General features: G+C 45.5%; 1 protein-coding gene across 1 annotated transcript in view; it reads left to right on the forward strand.

The window, feature by feature from the left end:
* The first annotated feature begins 1,016 nt into the window (after positions 1–1,016).
* Positions 1,017–18,243, forward strand: part of SDK1 (sidekick cell adhesion molecule 1) — a 227,774-nt gene continuing 210,547 nt past the window's right edge. Inside the window, exons 1-3 of the mRNA XM_054993345.1 lie at positions 1,017–1,153; positions 2,125–2,265; positions 6,530–6,711. Of these exons, the coding sequence (XP_054849320.1) occupies positions 2,129–2,265; positions 6,530–6,711 (319 nt within the window). The 5' untranslated portion in view covers positions 1,017–1,153; positions 2,125–2,128. The remainder of the gene's footprint in view (positions 1,154–2,124; positions 2,266–6,529; positions 6,712–18,243) is intronic.

An 18,243-nucleotide genomic window follows, 5' to 3' on the forward strand; every position in this document is an offset into this window, starting at 1 on the left:
CTAATCCAAAACATAAAAAGGAAAAGGAGTGCATTGCCTTGATGTACGTAGAGCCTTGAGCTTCTACGTGGATAGAACAGAACAGATAAGAAAGTCAGAGACACTATTTGTGTCCTTTAGAATATCCTCCTGGGTCAGCGAGTGTCTACCACCACTTTAAGTAGGTGGATCAGAGGGTGCATCATTCTGGCATATAAGGCCAGAGATCTGGAACTGCCTAAGGGTATTACAGCACACTCACTTAGGGGGGCAGTGACTTCAGCAGCATACACGTCCTTCCCTTCCTCAGAGATGATCTGTAAGACAGCCACCTGGAAGTCGGTACATTATTTCACAAAACACTGTAGAATAGACAAGATAGCCTCTACTGAGGTGGCTTTTGGCAGCAGGGTACTGCAGCACACCCTTTAACTCTGAAAGCTGGACAACCCTCCCTAGGCACACTGCTTTTCTATGTCCCAAACGTGAAGACTGTTCCTCTTCTAGGACCACCGGAGAATGGAAGATTTGAATCTCACTTACCGTGAAGCTTCCTTTCTCGGTGGTCCAGGGGTAGGGGAATCCTACCCGCTCTAGAACAGGCTTGGGAAGTGTGCGTGGGGGGTGTTCTTACATAACGTGATAGTAATGACTCCCTAAAATTACAAACTGAGAAAGGTTGGGAACTTAGACTATATCTGGGAACAGAATTATGTATATAGTTAGTTCTGACCAGTTCAAGAATGCTAACATAACATTTCAAAGTTTTGATAGGTAGATTAGAAGATGGTGGAGGGGAATTTTACCTTGATATTGATTGTCCCTACGGAGAATCACAACTCGAAAATGGACTGGTGATCACAAGGAGAAGCTCCTCCCCTCCGGGATCAAACAAGTCAACTCGGAGAGGAGGAGCCTCGGAGAGGAGGAGCCATATCCCAAATGTGAGGACTGCCTCACTGCTGGACCACCAAGAAAGGAAGCTTCACAGAAAGTGAGATTCAAATCTTCCATTCTCTCCACCAGACTCTCCGTGGAAAGTACATCTATCTGACATTGATCCAAAGAGGACCAGCATCACTGTGAGTGGATTAACACCAGCCCGCACCTACCAGTTTAGAGTGTGTGCCGTTAACCAAGTGGGCAAGGGCCAATACAGCAGAGAAACCAGTCGGTAAGTATGGCAATGCAAACCCTGTTTGAATGTGGGGCTGGTGTGGTGACAATTCTTTTAGTATCTGTTTTTGTCCAGTTAGCACAGTACAAACACTATTTCACTGGAGTTTCATCTCCCAAATCAGAAGGGTTTAAGAATTATTTGTTGAATTTTTTTTGATGCTTTGGTTTTACAAACATGATGGACAATTGAATGGGATAAATGGAGATTTATGATGGAGAAACATAGTAAAGGTACTCAAGTCCATCTTCTGGCCACTGGAAACTTCACCCACCAGCTCTCTAATATTTACAAGCCACTTATGGATTTATGTTCTTTTAATTTCTCTGTTGCAGTCTTTGCAAGTCCCACTGAAAGGTGGTAGCTTTTCAGGTGTGCTAGGCCCAACTCTCTATTCCTTTGTAGGTCAAAGTGAGCATGCAGGTATATAAAATATTTTTGCTATTCTGGGGTTAGCCGTGCAACAGTTTCCTCCACTCATTGAACTGTCACTTTTGGAGATCATCTGGTAGGATGTAGAAGAATGGCTCTGTTGCACTGGGTTTCATATGTACTAATTCTTTCTCCTTGAGCCTCCTCAGAAATTTTAACTGCTGAAATGTTGAGATGCAGTTTATGATGGGCTGTGAACATAAGTCTCATATATGAAGGAAATGGCAAGAGCGAAAGGAATTCCAGATTCTGGGCTGGAGCGTGGACTCATTCGGCCTCATAGTTGTCTTAACAGATTGTAATCGAACGATTCAAACAGAACAAGGGTACCCCAGATGTCTCCCTTGTTCCACGTTTAAGTAGTTTTCTATTATGTTGATTTATTGCAACTGTTTCAATCATGTCTACTGCAACTGAGCTGTTTCTTTCTAGATGGGTCTCTCTTTTGCTGTTAAACAAACAAACAAAAAACCCATACTCAAACGTTTGTTTGTGTCTCAAAGCACATTTCCCTGTTAACGTCTGCTTACACACAGATTGATGTTACCTGAAGAACCACCAAGTGCTCCACCAAAAAATATTGTGGCTAGTGGACGGACTAATCAGTCTATCATGGTCCAGTGGCAGCCTCCTCCTGAAAGTGAGCATAACGGGGTTCTCCATGGATATATCCTTCGGTAAGTGGCCTTCACTTGACCTGGAAAGTGTGAACATGAGTCCCGAAAATGGGGATAAGATGGAGACAGACCACCCAACCTGTGTTGTCGGTCAAATAATGGTATGATGAACAAGCTACACAGTACGCATGATGTTTAACTGGGACAAGTTTCATTGCCCTGAGAAATTAGTCACAGACAACTGGCTTCCACGGCTGGAAGTGCCAGCCGCTAATTAGCAAGTTCCTATCAAGTATAGCAGAAGACAAAGGTGTTTATTATTGTTGTTATTTTGGAAACTTGTGAACACAGCCCTGTTGCTGTGGCACCTGCAGCGACAGTCAACATACATCGATACATACAATCTAGAATTAAAACAATCCCCCGATCGCACGTTCAGTTTCAGTGTTGGTAGATTTAGCTGCTCCCGGTTCAGCTCCCCTTGCTTGGTAGGTGGCAACAATGAATTTGTTGGTGATGATTTATGACAATTGATCTGATCTTTACTGATGATAGCAATTTCAGGTGTCAAGTAATGACAAACTTAATGTAGGCAGGATTTTAATGAGAGAACATAAACCAAGTACATGCAAGGTTGGTGAATGTGAGCATGGGGAACGTTTCGATTGTTGTTTTTAAGTGGAATATCTGAATGGTGTGGAAGGGCGGTCAGATGGTTTGTGATTTGTCAAAACAGCTGGGTCGTTTGCCCAGTTGTGTGTTTGTAAAACCCCATTAGAAGTGTGTATATTTGCGCACAAAATTAAAAGTCGTCCCTTTTGATGGTCTATGTGGGCCTATCCTTGCTTTACTGCAGGCAAGCATAGGTGGGGGAGATCTTGTATTAAAGATTAAAGAGAAGGTCTCAAAGGTCACTTTCACGCTATCTCCAGTACAAATTGCGAGTGTTTTGTCGGTTTCCAGCAGCATCACCTACAGTTTGCTGTATTCAGGTGTAGTCTTCACTGAAGCATGGAGCTTGGGAGCTGGGACACACTAGTGGTATATTTAAAGCTAGTGACTGATAGTTGCACCTACCAGCCATAGATGTTGTCAAACACAGAAGTAGGCCACCTTTCTATTGCCAACTGATAGAACAGCTGAAGGTGTTCTGAAGCATCAATTATAGTATTTGTCAAAGCTCATAGTGGCAGGAGGGCAGGAACAAAACCAGAGGGTCATCATGATATTTCCACAAAAGCAATGGCCCAATCACAGGAGCATTCCACACTTTGTGGGTGAGACAAGCAAAGAGAAGAGCAAGTCCTTACACAGCCATCAAAACCAAAAAAAGGAAAAAAACCCAAACCCACCAGCAGCAAGGTCAGTCTCCATATAGATCTGTTAATTTCAGTGAACAAGGGCCACATTTCCAAAGAGCTCCTTTCCAAAGGGCTGGCTGAACCAGGCCTTTGTCTCCAGAAACAGCATGGTGAACTGCTGCGAGGAAGACATTTCACTGGATTGGAGCAAAACTGAAAAGGCCTTTTTCCTATTTGATGCTTATTTCATGTCCACAAAGGAGGGGAAACGGAGCAGAGCCTCACTAGCAGATATTAAAGCAGAGGATGGAGAATTCATACAGAAGAAGATACTCCCTGCGATATGCTCATCTCAGACCTTTTAGAACTTTAAAGAAGTAAAAGTTACCTTACATAGACTGGCAGCCAATGCAGTTGTTGTATAAAGTTGTTGTGAAAAGTGTTCCTACCAACACCTAATGGAAGTTTTCAGACATTTTTAAGGGCAGCCATCAAAAGCAACAACGGTGTGTCAGCTTTTCAAAGAACATGGGGCTGCCATCAAAATTAGCAGCCCCGTGTCAAGTTCCCTTTTCTTAGAGCCAAGCTACAAGTGACACCTGACCCAGGTTGGACACTTGTCAGCTTCCCTCAAGTTTTGATGGGAAACGTAGGCATCCTGGTCTTGCAGCTCTAATGGAGAGCCACGCTGTAAAACCAGGACGCCTACATTTCCTATCAAAACTTGAGGGAAGCTGACAAGCGTCCAACCTGGGTAAGGCGTCACTTGTAGCTTGGCTCTCAGTCTCCAGATAGCCTTTCTAGCATCCTCCTTACTGGTTGCTGTCGATGGGGGTATGGAAATTTACATGACAGTGATGCCAGGACATGGGAGTAACTGAATTTACATCACAGAGAGCCATAGTCGAGCTCAGCACAAGGTTGCAGTTTTTATCAGCAGCCCTGTGTTTCATTTGTTTACACTTTTCCCCCTCCCCTCTCCAACTTTGGCTTTCCAAAGGACTTGCAATTCTTTTTAAACAATACAAAAATAAACGTTAGAACCTGCTTAGAAGCAATATAGACTAAAAATCCTTTTTTAAAGAAAAGGACAGCAGCAATAAACAGCAAGTGAAATAAAAATTAGGTCCACATCCCTTAAGCCACAGGAGGACAGGAGAGTTTTATCCTAGTGCTGAAAAAAATAACGGTGTTGACGCAAGGTATGTATGCTCAGGGAGGACACATCACAACTGTGGGGTCACCACAGAAAAAGGCACATCTCCGGTAGCCCTTTGCCCTAACCCCTGAGGACAGCAATGATTCCTAAAACAGCATCTCACATGCTGAGCTCAATTAAAAGGCAGCTACATGCATAAGAAGGTGATCCCTCGGGTTCAAAGTATTGCCTTTGCAGCCCGCTGCTCTCCCTAGGGAGGCCTGCCCTGTTTCCTACCCCCTTTTCACAACAGTAGCTCACCAGTCACTAACTTTCAGGGATCAATAGAAGTGCAGTCTAACCATTTCTATGTTTGCTGTCTCCCAGAGGCAGAATGCTTCATTTGCAAGTCAGGCTGCTGTCTTAGTCTACCTGTTTCTGATAGGTGGATTAGCATATTCCGAAAAGCCGCTGTGCATCTTGTTTCCTGAAGGGGGAAAGAGCAAGCAGTCTCGCCCTTCCTCTTTTCCCCAGAGCCAAATTCTCAGGCTTCTGAAAGTTGTCTGGTTTTGATCATTGTTATTATTTCCTTGCAACGTGGAGGGTTTTTCTCCTTCCCTCCCGCAGAGTGCAAAAACCATGCTTTGAGCCGTTTTCCAGACAGCCTTGACTTTTGCAGGTCATAACTCTGACACGGAAACGCTTAAATTGCTTTCTCTTTGTGTCCTGCTTCTCTTTGTTTTTTGTAAATGTGTACAAAGTGAGTACAAAAGTACGTGTGTGTATTTGCAGCATGAGATTGTGTAATTGCAGACCCGTGGGAATGATGATAGGATTCCCGCAGAAAACGTGTGTGGTCCTAGCCATGACACCATCATTCCCTCTCACCTTCTGTGGCGTAGTGGTCAGCCAAGCCAGTGGGGATCCCAGACACTGGGGCTCAAATCCCCACCCGTCCATGAGGCTCAGTGGGTGCCCTTGGGCCAGTCACTCTCCTGCTTGGCCTGACCTACCCAACAGGACTGTTGTGAAGATAATACCAAGGAAAGGGGAATTATGTAGCTGCTCAGAGGAAGGGTGGGATAGAAATGTGACTGACAGATGGGTTAGGGTCTTTAGAAGAGCAACAAAAGGCCGACCCAGCAGTTGGCCGTGAAAAGGAATTCTTCAAATGCCTTCTATTCCTTGCGGATTCGCTTGAAATCTTCAGCAAACTTGCCAGTTCCCTGGAAGCTCCACCACCCTGCAGCTGTGGCTTCTTGGCAATCATGTAATCACCTGAAGTCGCAAGAGCTAAATGCATCTGAAATAATGAATAAAATCTCAGACCCAGTTTGCAGGCGTACCTTGAGGGGGAAATGATGCCTTTGGTGTGGGGAGGACTTGCAAAGAGGAGATGGATGCAAAACTGGAAGTTTTGTTTTCCTGAAGCAGTAGAAAACCCAACTTTTGTTATACTTGTATGTGTGTTCCTGGTGATGTTCAGCTGTAAACATGTCAGCAGTCCAGAGGAATTCAGTTGTTGGAAGTTGGCTACTTAGGAAACTTTAGGAAATCATCTGGGGGCATCCTATAGAGAGCCAGTTTGGTGTAGTGGTTCAGAGCGCGGGACTCTAATCTGGAGAGCCGGGTTTGATTCCCCACTCCTCCACTTGACGCCAGCTGGGTGACCTTGGGTCGGTCACAGCTCTCTTGGAGCTCTCTCAGCCCCACCCACCTCACAGGGTGTTTTGTTGTGGGGATAATAATGACATACTTTGTAAACTGCTCTGAGTGGGCATTAAGTTGTCCTGAAGGGTGGTATTTAAATTTGATGTTGTTGTTGTTGTTACTATAATGCCCTAGCATTCATTTGGCCATGATGAACAAACCTCTCTCTGTATAGATACCGCCTGGCAGGCCTTCCGGGAGAGTACCAATACAAGAACATCACCAGTGCAGAGATTAACTATTGCTTGATCCAAGACCTGATCATCTGGACTCAGTATGAGATTCAAGTAGCCTCATACAATGGAGCTGGCCTGGGAGCCTTCAGCCGAGCAGTCACTGAATACACTTTGCAAGGAGGTGAGCTCTGTTCCAAGTGTTTCTAGTTGACAAACATCAAGACAGCACTGACCATTTGCTGTGCGTAATGTTTTCTTTGAAGTGTGTCTGTGTATGTGTGTGCAGGCACATGTGCATTTATCTGGGTAGGTTGGATGTTTGCTGGATGCATGCTCTAGGCTCCCCAATTGCCCCAGCCCACGGGGAATTCCTGTCCACAGCCCCAAACATCTGCCCTCAAGAAATTGAGGAGCAGGAATAAAAAAGGCCTCCATGGAGGTGTTCTAGGAATTTCCCCTCGTCTCTATGGTCTTCACCTTAGATATTTGGGGAAGTTCCTGGAGTGTTACCTGGAAGTGACATCACATCCTCCCCAAACTCCACTCTTCCCAGCCTCCCTCCTCAAATCTTCTAGCATTTACCTAGGGAACCCCAGAATGCTACTGGGTACAGTGATTTTGAAATGTGGTATGTAGTTGAAGGGTTTTGTGGGCCCTTGGGTCCATAGCCCCATCCACTGCAACTCCCCTTCACTGCATTCTCCCTCTCCGTTGTGGGGCTCTATCCCCCCCCCCCAAATATCTACTGTGGCTATACTAGAAGGAGCAAAGGGTGATTTCTTGCCCTTCTGCTAGTCCTGTTGGCATTTATCAAGGGAGCAAGCAGGCTGCTGTAACATTTCAGGGGCCAGGGGACTGATTAGAAGGATACAGCAGAAAGTGATTCCCTAGTGCCACGAGGCATCTCTTTCACTGGGAAATGAGAGATGAATCCTTCATCTCCTCTCGAGGCTGAGCCCTCTGCTAAGGCTCTTCAGCCGCAGCAGTTGTCCAGCCATGCCAGTCTCTGACATCAGCCTTGGGAAAGCTAAGCAGCAGGAGGAAATGATGTGCAGAGGGAACACAGCACTGGCAGTAACCACTTTTGTTCCGAGGCTTGTACTCAGAGTCATTTCCAAGTGATTGCTGTGATGTGTTTCTGCCGCCTGAGGCAGGAATGCTGGTTTGATCTTCGCACCTTCCTCCTTGACTATCAACGCCAACCACGCTTAGTCACACACAACGTAGGTGGAAATCTCTCCCGTATCAGACCTTTTGGTGTAGACGCACGCAAGTTCCGAAATTTTTTACGAGGCACAATTTGATCTTCTTAGGAATTCCCACCACGAGCACGTTCTAGTAATAATCTCAGTTGGTCAAGCCAAGATGACATTTCACTATTTTGCATTCCCTTTCATTGAGTTCAGCACAGCAACCCCAGAGGATTTTTTTTTACAACGTTCTATTTTACAGCTCTCTTCTGATGCCGTTCCAGATGCCACGTTAACACTTGCAAAAAAAGACTGAAATTAGGATGCTGTGTGGCTGCCCAGGAAACCACAGCTGTATCTCCATTTCCCAGATCAGCTGCTGGTTCCCCCTCTCTCACACTATGCATTCGAAAGCCATCGCACAACTTTTCAAAGGTGGGCTGAGACACACTTTGCTCATCTTGAATCCTGCCAGTGCAGAAAAATGGGATCCAAAATTGTGGGGTGTGAAGATAAAGCAGATGGTTAGGCATGGCCAAAGGGACCGGGCGCCTTCACTTGGCAGGAACGTCCTGCTCCTGGCAGATAAGAAAAGGCTGCAAGAAAGTTGTGTGCTCTTAGGGATGTACGATACCAAGGGAGCTACAAAAAGTGGCAGTGCCCCACCTGACTGTCCCTTTCCCTCCCTCTTTATAATATACATTTCTAATATACATTTCACTTGTTCCCAGTGAGTGTTAAGAGCCTGCTATGTGACTGGGGGGGGGGGGAAATGAAGCCACTACTGTTTCTGCTTATGCCCCTGGAATTACAAGGCAGTGCCGAATTTTAAGCAGCAAACAGTGGTATGGTCTTTGCTTTAGTGAGCTGTAAAAAAAAAAGCAGAGAGCTATTAAAACTTCCTACGTGAAACAGAGGACATTAGTTACTTTATAATCAGTAAAGTGCATGCAGCAGTTTTGCTGACTTGGGAATAGGAATGCGATATTATTACACGATTAAATACAGTTTACCTATTGAAGAAGATTTTTGTTGGTTTGGTTGGTTGGTTAGAAGAATTCAGGCAAACTCAATAGCATCTTAATGGGTCAATAAAAGAAAACAAATGTCCCCCTGTGCACGCATGAAACCAGCTCAAAATTAGCCAGAATAAGCCTTCTAGTGCCATTGAGTGACATTGAGATGTTTGCTTGGGCACATACTGAATGTTTCTTAAAGTGCCTGGTTCTAATGCATGGTGACCTCATGGGAGCCACTGATCCTTGGTGAATGAGCCCGTGTGTTGCATGAAGAAGGTCCAGTTGAAGGATGAAGTAGCAGGAAGTGGGGGGGAAATCTCCACTAGAGATCCTGGAGAACTTATTTTAGCCTGGGCAAGTGGAACCAATGTTCCTAACTTCCTACCAGGTTTTTAGGGTAGCTTCAGTTGCTGATGGCCTAGTTGTTGATCAGCAGAAGACCTTATGCTGTTCATGCAGAAGTCCTAGATTCATTCCCTGGCACCTCCAATTCATTAATCAGGGAACAGGTAATAGGTATAACAGGGTGTTATGATCTTCACTTTCTTTAGGGTGGATTTTGCTTTCCCTTCACACCCTCTGGGTAGTTAGCTGCCACCAGGAATATTAAATTCCAATATATTTTATTTAAGTTTTCCCTTTTGTAACGTGTTTATGCGTCAGGCTCCTTCGTGGTTCTATGGGGCCCTGAGAATAGGAATGGGCTATAGCAATGACAGCTACTCTGGGATATAACAAAACCAAAATAAAAGTTTATTTTTTAAGAAGCGTATTGTTTACTTAAAAGTCGTTCTTAGTTCTCCTAGTTGCTTCATCCAAACTCATTCACACAGATCTCTTGTAAGGCTTCACACACAGTTAGCCTCTTTCTCTAGGCTCTATATTTCCCTCACAGAGAACTCCTCAGACAGCACACAGCTAGCCTGTTTTCTTTTCACTCTCAATTCTTTCTCTCTCAGGCGCACACACAGTTTGCCTGCTTCAAATAGAGTGAATATATAGTCCCACAGACACACTCAGTTCAGGCTTCCACTCAGGTTGCCTTTCCCACACAAATACATGAACACCCTCAGGCTGCTCACAGCTCGCCTCTCTGGCCCTAACTGAATCTTTTTCTCTCCCTCAGTAACTGAAAACTGCCTTTACTCCGCCCACTCTCTGTCATCAACCAATCATGTCACTCACTCATCTCTCTCTTTCACCCCCCACTCTTCACCTATCTCACCAAACATTTAAAGACACATGCACCCATTTCTTGAAATCATTACACAGGGTCTCTGCCCGAGATCCTAGAAAGCTGCTGCCGGTAAGAGTAGGCACTGCTTTACAAGTCCTTCACCATTTATAGGCCATGCACTGGGGATTTAGAACTGAACTTGCTACTGTTGGGCGCATTTTCGGTAGTGGCTTTCTCCTGGGTGGGGCCCAGTAGAGCTCCTTCTCCAAAGGGTCTCAACATGTGCATACTTCACAAATACTATGTAAAGGAGAAGCGCCTGTCCTTCTGCACAGTGATGTCTGCAATAGGAAGAGCCAATTATAATGATAATTTCATGAATAATTCCCAACATGTTTCAAATATCTTCATTGGGGGAAGTTATTCAGCTGATAATGAGACATAAAGTTGCATCTCTTTCTGGCACTTGGGCTGTGGAAGAACTGTGTCTGTTTAGCTATTGAAGAATTTCCCCTGACAAAGATATTTAAAATGCACTGGGAATTATTCATTAAATTATTATTGCACATAATTGGCTTTGCCCATTGCCTTTTCCCTGCTGCTGCTGCTGAAGCCCTCATTCTCCGGTTTGCACAAGCTGCTAAAAGCAGTGCCCTGTTCTAGATTTCTTGCTGCCAATATGATTTCTATGTTGAATTCGTTTGCAGTAAGGATGATTAGACCTCCTATTCCGCCCCTTAATTGCTCCATGGGTTCACTTTGCCTCACCATCTCTATTCATCTTGAATTCTGAGTGTAAGTAGGAGATGTGTTCTTGTTTGTAGGATGGAGTTCAAAGCTCTTCCATACTGATAAAACAACAATCAGAAGGAGTCTTTGTGCACTTGTACTTTTATTGGTTCCGGTTCTGAAAAGACTTGGAATGCTTGAATTCAGGAGAGAATTTTGGAGCCTTCTCCAACTTTGTGCTCACTTCCTTGTACTTGTCATAATTGTACCCTCTTGGTGTTTCCTTCAGTTTTGACCATTTCTCTCCTTAGACATTTCAGGCTGTTCCAGCGCTTGAGCCACCTCCCTCAGCATTTCCATCACTTCCAGGCCTCTGATTTCTTCCTGAGACCCCAGCCTTTGGCTCTAATGTGGCTTGCTTGATATGATGTGATGGTGTTCATCCTTTATTGACCAGCTGTCGGTAGCCATTTATAAATATATAAATCCTTGCATTGTAAATGGAAAGTACTCCCTTCTGCATTAGGGGAGAACTGCCTGAGCAGGGTGTTTAGAATGCAGGAGAGCATAAAAGGTCCCTTTCATTCTGGAGCAAGAATCGTTAAGCACTTGATAGATAGAGGTTGGTGGGTAGATTAAAAGCTTGGCATTTGTAGTCTGTTTTTATGTTCGTGCTTCATAATGCGGACAGATGATTCCAATGTGGACATTGCCCATGTGCTAATGTGGCCATTATTGAACTGTGTATGATTAGACTTTCCCTTTTGAAGGTTTCGTTGTTCAGAGTGGAAGGAGGCGAGGAGAGGAGTGAGCTGCTTGGTCCCAGCCCAATTTGAGTCATTATTGATGTCAGAACCTCCCAGAAAAAATGTTGCATTCTCCTTTTATTGCTCTGCCATTGGAGAATGTCCAGTCATTTGCCACTTGCCACCGTTTTTCATCCCTGAATAAAATAAGCAACTCCTAAATCCAGAGCGCTAGCATAAGAAACAGGCTTTGGCAAGAGGAGAGAAAGAGAGAAGGATGTTGGGTAGACATGGGCACGAACCAAAAAAACCCTGAACCACGTGATTCGTGGTTTGTAGCATTCCACGAACCACGAACTTCCGACTTTTTCCCAGTTCGTTGATCATGAGGCTGTCATTTCACAGGCCCTGTGCTGGAACTGGTGCGGGGGTCTGTGAAACTGACATCCCCTTTAAGAGGCTGTCAGTTTCACAGAACCCATGTTGGAACCGTTGTGGGGTCTGTAAAACTGACAGCCTCTTTTCCTGCTGCCCGGGCTGTCAGTTTTAAAGACCCAGTGTCTGTGAAACTGACAGCCCAGGCAGCAGGAAAAGAGGCTGTCAGCTTCACAGACCCTGCGCTGGTTTCAGCCCATTGGTGCGGAGATCTGTGAAACTCCGAACTGGCCATGGAACGGCTGGAAAAATTCATTTGTTTTGTAAACATGCGTTCCCACGAAACGCGTGTTTCGGTGCAAACGAACCAGCCATTCCGTACGGAATTTTGTTCCGTTGTTCATTTTGTGCCCATCTCTAGTGTTGGGTGTTGTGTTATACATTTGTGGTAAACTGATTGCCTATGAGCCTGGTCCTTTCCTGCATTCTTGTCTTCACATTTGATTGATGAGTCAAGGAGAATGGATAATGAGGTACAAGGGCAGAAGACAAATCAAGGGAAATGGGTGCCGGACTGGTTGCTCCTTGGCAAAAGTGCATAGGTGAACCAGGCTGTGAGAGAGCTCCTGAGTGAATGAGAGGCCTGCTGCTCCCTTTCTCAGATGAGCCATTCTCAGTTTCCAGTTTATCCTCAGCAGTAAGCCATTTTTAATGATAACACTGGATGCATTTGTGGCTGGTTAAAAACAACAACAAGGGTTCACTCCTTTTTCATGAGTCTAGTAAGTGCCTAGTCTTTTGCAGGCCTACACGACAGGAGGAGCTAGAGCCATGGGGTAAGCAACCTTTCTTGACCCAAGTGCTGAAAAAAAGTAACATTGGTCTGTGAAACGGTGCACCAGCAAGAAATAACAAGGGTTGTGCTTGGCAGGAGGCACTTGGAGTGAGGCAAGCCCCTGAGGTGCTGGTTGGCGCTGCTTAGGTGGAGAGCTGGGCCTGCAAGCCAAGCAAAAATAGCCTGGCAGACTGCTGTTCAGCACACATGCCGGGACCAACCTATTCCTAAAGCTTGAAGAAGCAGAGAATTTCCTGTTAGAGTTCATCACAAGCACCTTCTCATTCAGAAAAAGAAAAAAGAAAAAAAAAAGAAAAACACACGCATGCGCATGGAGCATTTTGTGCAACACCACACTGCCCAGTTGCTTACTCCCTTCCAGACCCACCTTGCCAGGTCTGGCGCACCCTCGGGCAGTCGATGTGCTTAACCCTGAAAATCCCTTTACACCAGCGAGGCGCTCACTCTTCCTCGCTTCTGTAAAGTCAAGCCCATGTTTCAGGCTCTCCCCACACAGAAGCAGCGGCCCCTTCCCCGCTGTCTACACAAACATCTCCCGGCTCACTCTCTTGAGCCCGCCTGCTCCCGCCTCGTCAGGAGCATGCTTAAACCTCTGACCCATTCCCATGAGTCTCTCCTTGTGGTCTCCACTGAGCCCCGCACAAACCCACTTGGCGTTCTCTTGCCAGAACACCTGTTGCACTCTCATTGAGGTGCTTGCAAACCCTTCCACTCAGCTCCTCTGAGCTCCTGGCCGTGCCTTCCTTGGCAACCCTTGGCCGTCAAACACACTCATCTATTGGTGCCAATGTTCCACACACACACACATACCTAGGTTTCACAGTTCCTGTTACTCTCCTGTACTCATATATGTGGGATCCCACCTCCCCTCCTCGTGTTAAATAATGCCTCGGCCCACCTACTGGGACTTATCAAGGTCTTCTATATCCCTGCCCGAGGAGGGGGCCCTTTTTACCTCATTTCTCCTGCGCATTCACACTCTTTCCTCCACTTCCTTTCTCCAGGACTCCTGCCGGATTACGCTGCATTTTTTTTCCTGGGGTGCTGACCCCTCACCGGCCACCAACTCCCACCAGCCAGCCAAAGTTTGAGCTGGAGTGCACTTTCTGGGAAGATGTTGATGCCCGCCAAGGGAAGCGCCACCAGGGCACAGACGGACGAAGCCCCCACTTGTTATGCACAAACTTGTGCCTTAGGTGTCCCTCTCACCAATCACAATAAGAGACACACACACCACGGAGTCCTGTAGAATGAAGCAATATATGATTGTTTAATTTAAACAATGGAGGAGCCTATTTTCACAGGAGTAGGTGGTCTCCTTGTGTCCTGAGCTCATCAAAATTACAATAGAAACACAGGCAATTAATACTTTCAGATAATCATAACAATATTACAATATTCTAATATTTGATATCTTACTGGCTCGTAACATATCTAGGGTCAGTTCTGATTTGAAGATGCAATTCTGGGCTGGCCTCTCTATTTGGGGGAATTCCAGTCTTCACAGTTTTTTTTTCTCTCTGCCCTCATTTTGGAAGGACACTGTCTAACCTTTTACCTACTTTCTTCTGGGCATAATACTTTCAAGGGCGCCAATGAGTCTCAATCTGGTGGATAGGAAGGGATGTTTTCCTATTCGTACCCTTTTCCCCAGTTTCTTCTCAGCTTTAAGGAAGATAATACCACAGGTGGCCAAAACCAGCTTGCTGCGTCAAATCAGTTTTCTACAAAAGGCTCTCTGGTACTGATTTCTGTTGGAATCTATAGAATAATATAACATAACATACAAGTGCAGCCCTAAAAGCAGTATACCAGTTCTTACAGAGTTTCAAGTCTTCTTGTTTCAAGTGTCAAATTCTTACAGGTTACATTACAAGTACTACTTTGGCTCCTGAGCACAGAAAAAGTGCAAAGCATGTAATACTGAAAAAGCATAGGTTTAGTATATAAAAATAAGTATATAAAAATATATATATCCATCAAGATGCAAATGAGCTGTGAGTTCCTGCTGGGGAGATTCTTGGCGCTACCAGGAATCGGTTCTAAGTCAATCTGAAAATCATCTATCCTTAGGAATAGGAAAGAGTCTTGTAACATGTACACCTTGAAATTATGTTCATGTGACTCGTACCTGCTTAGGTCAGGGAGATTCCCGAAACCAAATGAAAATTCCAGAAACCAAATTGATTCACCGTACGTAAATCAATAAGACCTGACATTACATTTCAGAGCTTGCAAAAATGGTTGTTGTGGATTTTCCGGGCTTGCAAAAATGTTGCTTCCTTGGTGCCAGGAGGATTACTTTCTAGGTGGCTGAGGCGCTGGCCTAAGGAAACTGCTGTAGCTTTGCTGGCTGAAATGGCCTCACTTCTCCAAGGCCTCCTCTTTAGTAGAATGAATGATTTTCAGAGCACCCTGTGGAATAAAATGCTGCTAAAAGCACAACTCTGTAGATAGCAGCTGGTTCCTGAACCATGTGGTTCTCAACTTAGTTCTCCATTAAAAAGGGAATGATTGTGCATATATAGCTTAAACAGGCTTTAAGTTGATTTCACTATGGCTGCTTCAAAAGGCTTATAGGAACTGTAGTTTTTTGAGAAGGCGCCTACACTTTGTTGTTAGAGATCCAGCCTTCCTCAAAGAACAACAGTTTGCAGGTCCCACAGGAAGGGAAGACCCCTGTGAGGTAGAGAATGGTTTAAGGGAATAGTGGGGGAACTTTTTTTAAAAAAATACCCAAAGCAGGGCTTTTTTTCAGCAGGAACACAGTGGAACGGAGTTCTGGAACCTCTTGAAAATGGTCACATGGCTGGTGGCCCCGCCCCCTGATCTCCAGACAGAGGGGAGTTTAGAGTGCCCTCCGTGCCATTGGAACTGGAGTGGCGTGGAGGGCAATCTGAACTCCCCTCTGTCTGGAGATCAGGGGGCGGGGCCACCAGCCATGTGACCATTTTCTCCAAGGGCAGCCCACTGAGTTCCACCACCTCTTTTCCCAGACAAAAAAGCCCTGACCCAGAGATTATCCTGAAGGGCAGAGTCTCTCATTTCTATGCACAACACAGCCAAGAAAACATTACTTCTGAAATGCCACTCTGTGCATTTCTAAACTGGCATGCTTACCTGAAAAAAATATTTTCTTGAAATCCATGAATTAATGTTCTTAGATTTGGAGTGTAAGTAACCCCAGTGATGCATCTTCAGCTAGGCTTTTAAATTAAATCATAAAAGGGGCACCCCTGGAACCTCAAGAATCTGCTGTATTTAGTGGTAGAAACTGGCATCCCAAAATAGCCTGGGGGTCTTTTGGAGACCTTTGCTAAACATTTATCTTTAAAAAAATTGCTCTTCTGACTCTCTGCATATTCACAAAGAGCTTGTCACACAAGGAGCAAGTTTAGCTTAAACTCCTTCTCATTTTCTGATTACTTTTGCTGCTGAAGCCCATTTAATAGCTCTTATTCATACCGCCTCTATGACCTTTTCCACTAAGAGCCGTTTCAGAATACTGCGTATTAACTCACAGTTGAGGCAGCCTGATTTCTAATACATTTCCAACCAAGTGAACTTTCCCAGGAGGGGAACATAAAGGTTGGCTTCTGTTGCACATACATTGACGAGAAATTTGGGGGAACATTCCTCAGTCTTACATGTAAAATAGTGGACGTGGTGCAACCAGGGAAAGAATTCTGGTTTGGTTTAGTAAAATCTGCATTGTGATGGGAAAGATCTTTTTTTCTTTTTAACGCACAGGACCAAACTGTCTATTGGCACTCATGTATCTTCATGCAATGCACACAGAACTGTTGTCATCATCTTTAATACAGAGTGTAATGCTGCCACTTTCTATGGATTTCATACTTTTCCTGATAAATCCATTAATATGGATTTTTTACACTCTTGCACACGCAAAAAGCTTACACATATTAGCCAGGCTTGTTTTATGCATGTATTAAATGTGTTCATTGAGATTCAGATGTTGACTTTCTTGAAAGGAATCCAAAGATAAATTATGCCATAAATCATGATTTCCAGAACTGCAGTTTTTCCCGTTATGATTTTATCACACCCCCCCCCCCGCCGGCCAATTCCCTGCAACAGGTATCTTTTATGCTGTAATGATTTATTCTGGGTTTGGAACATTACCCTCAAACTAAGACAGAACATTTTCCATTTTGAAACAAAAGGAAAATAGCATTGGCTTCACCAGATTGCTGGAAATATTGTCCATAAATAGTCCTTCGTCTTTGGTCAGGCTTTTAAAAGCTTCACTGCAAAAACAGAAAAGGAAGGGGGAGTGAGTCCTGTGTATGCCTGTGGCATCCTTTGGAGAGACACGGAGTGCTCTTGCAACTGACAGTCCCTCTGGGCAGATCTCCCAGTTCCTCAAAGGTCCTCCAAGTCCTCAAAGAAAATGGGGTTGCTGAAAGGTGTGTGGTGTGCGGGCAGCAGGCAAATGCTTTGGCTTGACTTCTGTAGGCCTGCTCTGTGTGAAATGCTTTCAAAACTCTCTCTCTCTGGCATCTCCCCTGTGGCCATGGCTCTTCATAAAGTGTGAGGCAGGCCTCCCCACAGAGGCAGCAGCTCTTCTCCATTTCCTTCCCAGCACATTTTATTTTCTGAAAATGGCAAATTCGCCCTGTCACGGGCCACTCAACGCAGCATCAGTAGAGGCAGGGCTTTTTTTCAGCTGGAACGCGGTGGAACGGAGTTCCGGAACCTCTTGAAAATGGTCACATGGCTGGTGGCCCCGCCCCCTGATCTCCAGACAGAGGGGGGTTTAGATTGCCCTCCGCGCCGCTGAAGCTGAAGCGGCGTGGAAGGCAATCTAAACCCTCCTCTGTCTGGAGATCAGGGGGCGGGGCCACCAGCCATGTGACCATTTTTGCCAAGGGTGATTTAAACTTTTAAAAATCTCCCCCTTGTTCCAGCTGACCCAAAGTGATGACTAGAGGTGGGCATGATCCCCAAAAAATTACCAATCAAGTTGATCGGGGATCGGCGCCGGCGACGACCCCAAATCACCAATCCACACCGGTCATCTCCCATTTCCGATCCGTGGATCTGGGATCGGGGAGGCCAAAGTGGAGGGGTGCCCCGCTGTTCCCAGCTATGTGGGAAGGTGGGTGGTGGCGGCGACCGCCGGGTCCGGCAGGCACAGGGAGGCGGCGACGAACCACCTCCCCTCAGGGAGGGCTGTTCACACACGCGCGCGCACACACACACTTAGAGCAGGGGGGGAGTTTTTAACCCGGCGACGATCCGCCTCCTCTCTAGGAGGGGACGTTCACACACACACAGACACTTAAGAGTACGGGGGGAAGTTTTTAACCCAGCAACAAGCCACCTCCTCTCAGGGAGGGGACGTTCTCACACACACACACACACACACACACACACACACACACACACACACACACACACACACACACACACACACTTAGAACAGAGGGGGGGAGTTTTTAACCCGTCCCTGCCTCGCCAAATAGAGACACCCCGTCAACATGTTTCAGCTAGCTTTTTTAAAAAAGCAGGGACAGAATCCTCCATTCCTCCCCACCCAATTTTAAAAGCAAGCAGCCAGTCTTCCAAAAGCATATTTTAAACACACACGCAGAGCCGTG

Source organism: Eublepharis macularius, chromosome 12, assembly GCF_028583425.1.
Source record: "Eublepharis macularius isolate TG4126 chromosome 12, MPM_Emac_v1.0, whole genome shotgun sequence".
NCBI lineage: Eukaryota > Metazoa > Chordata > Lepidosauria > Squamata > Eublepharidae > Eublepharis > Eublepharis macularius.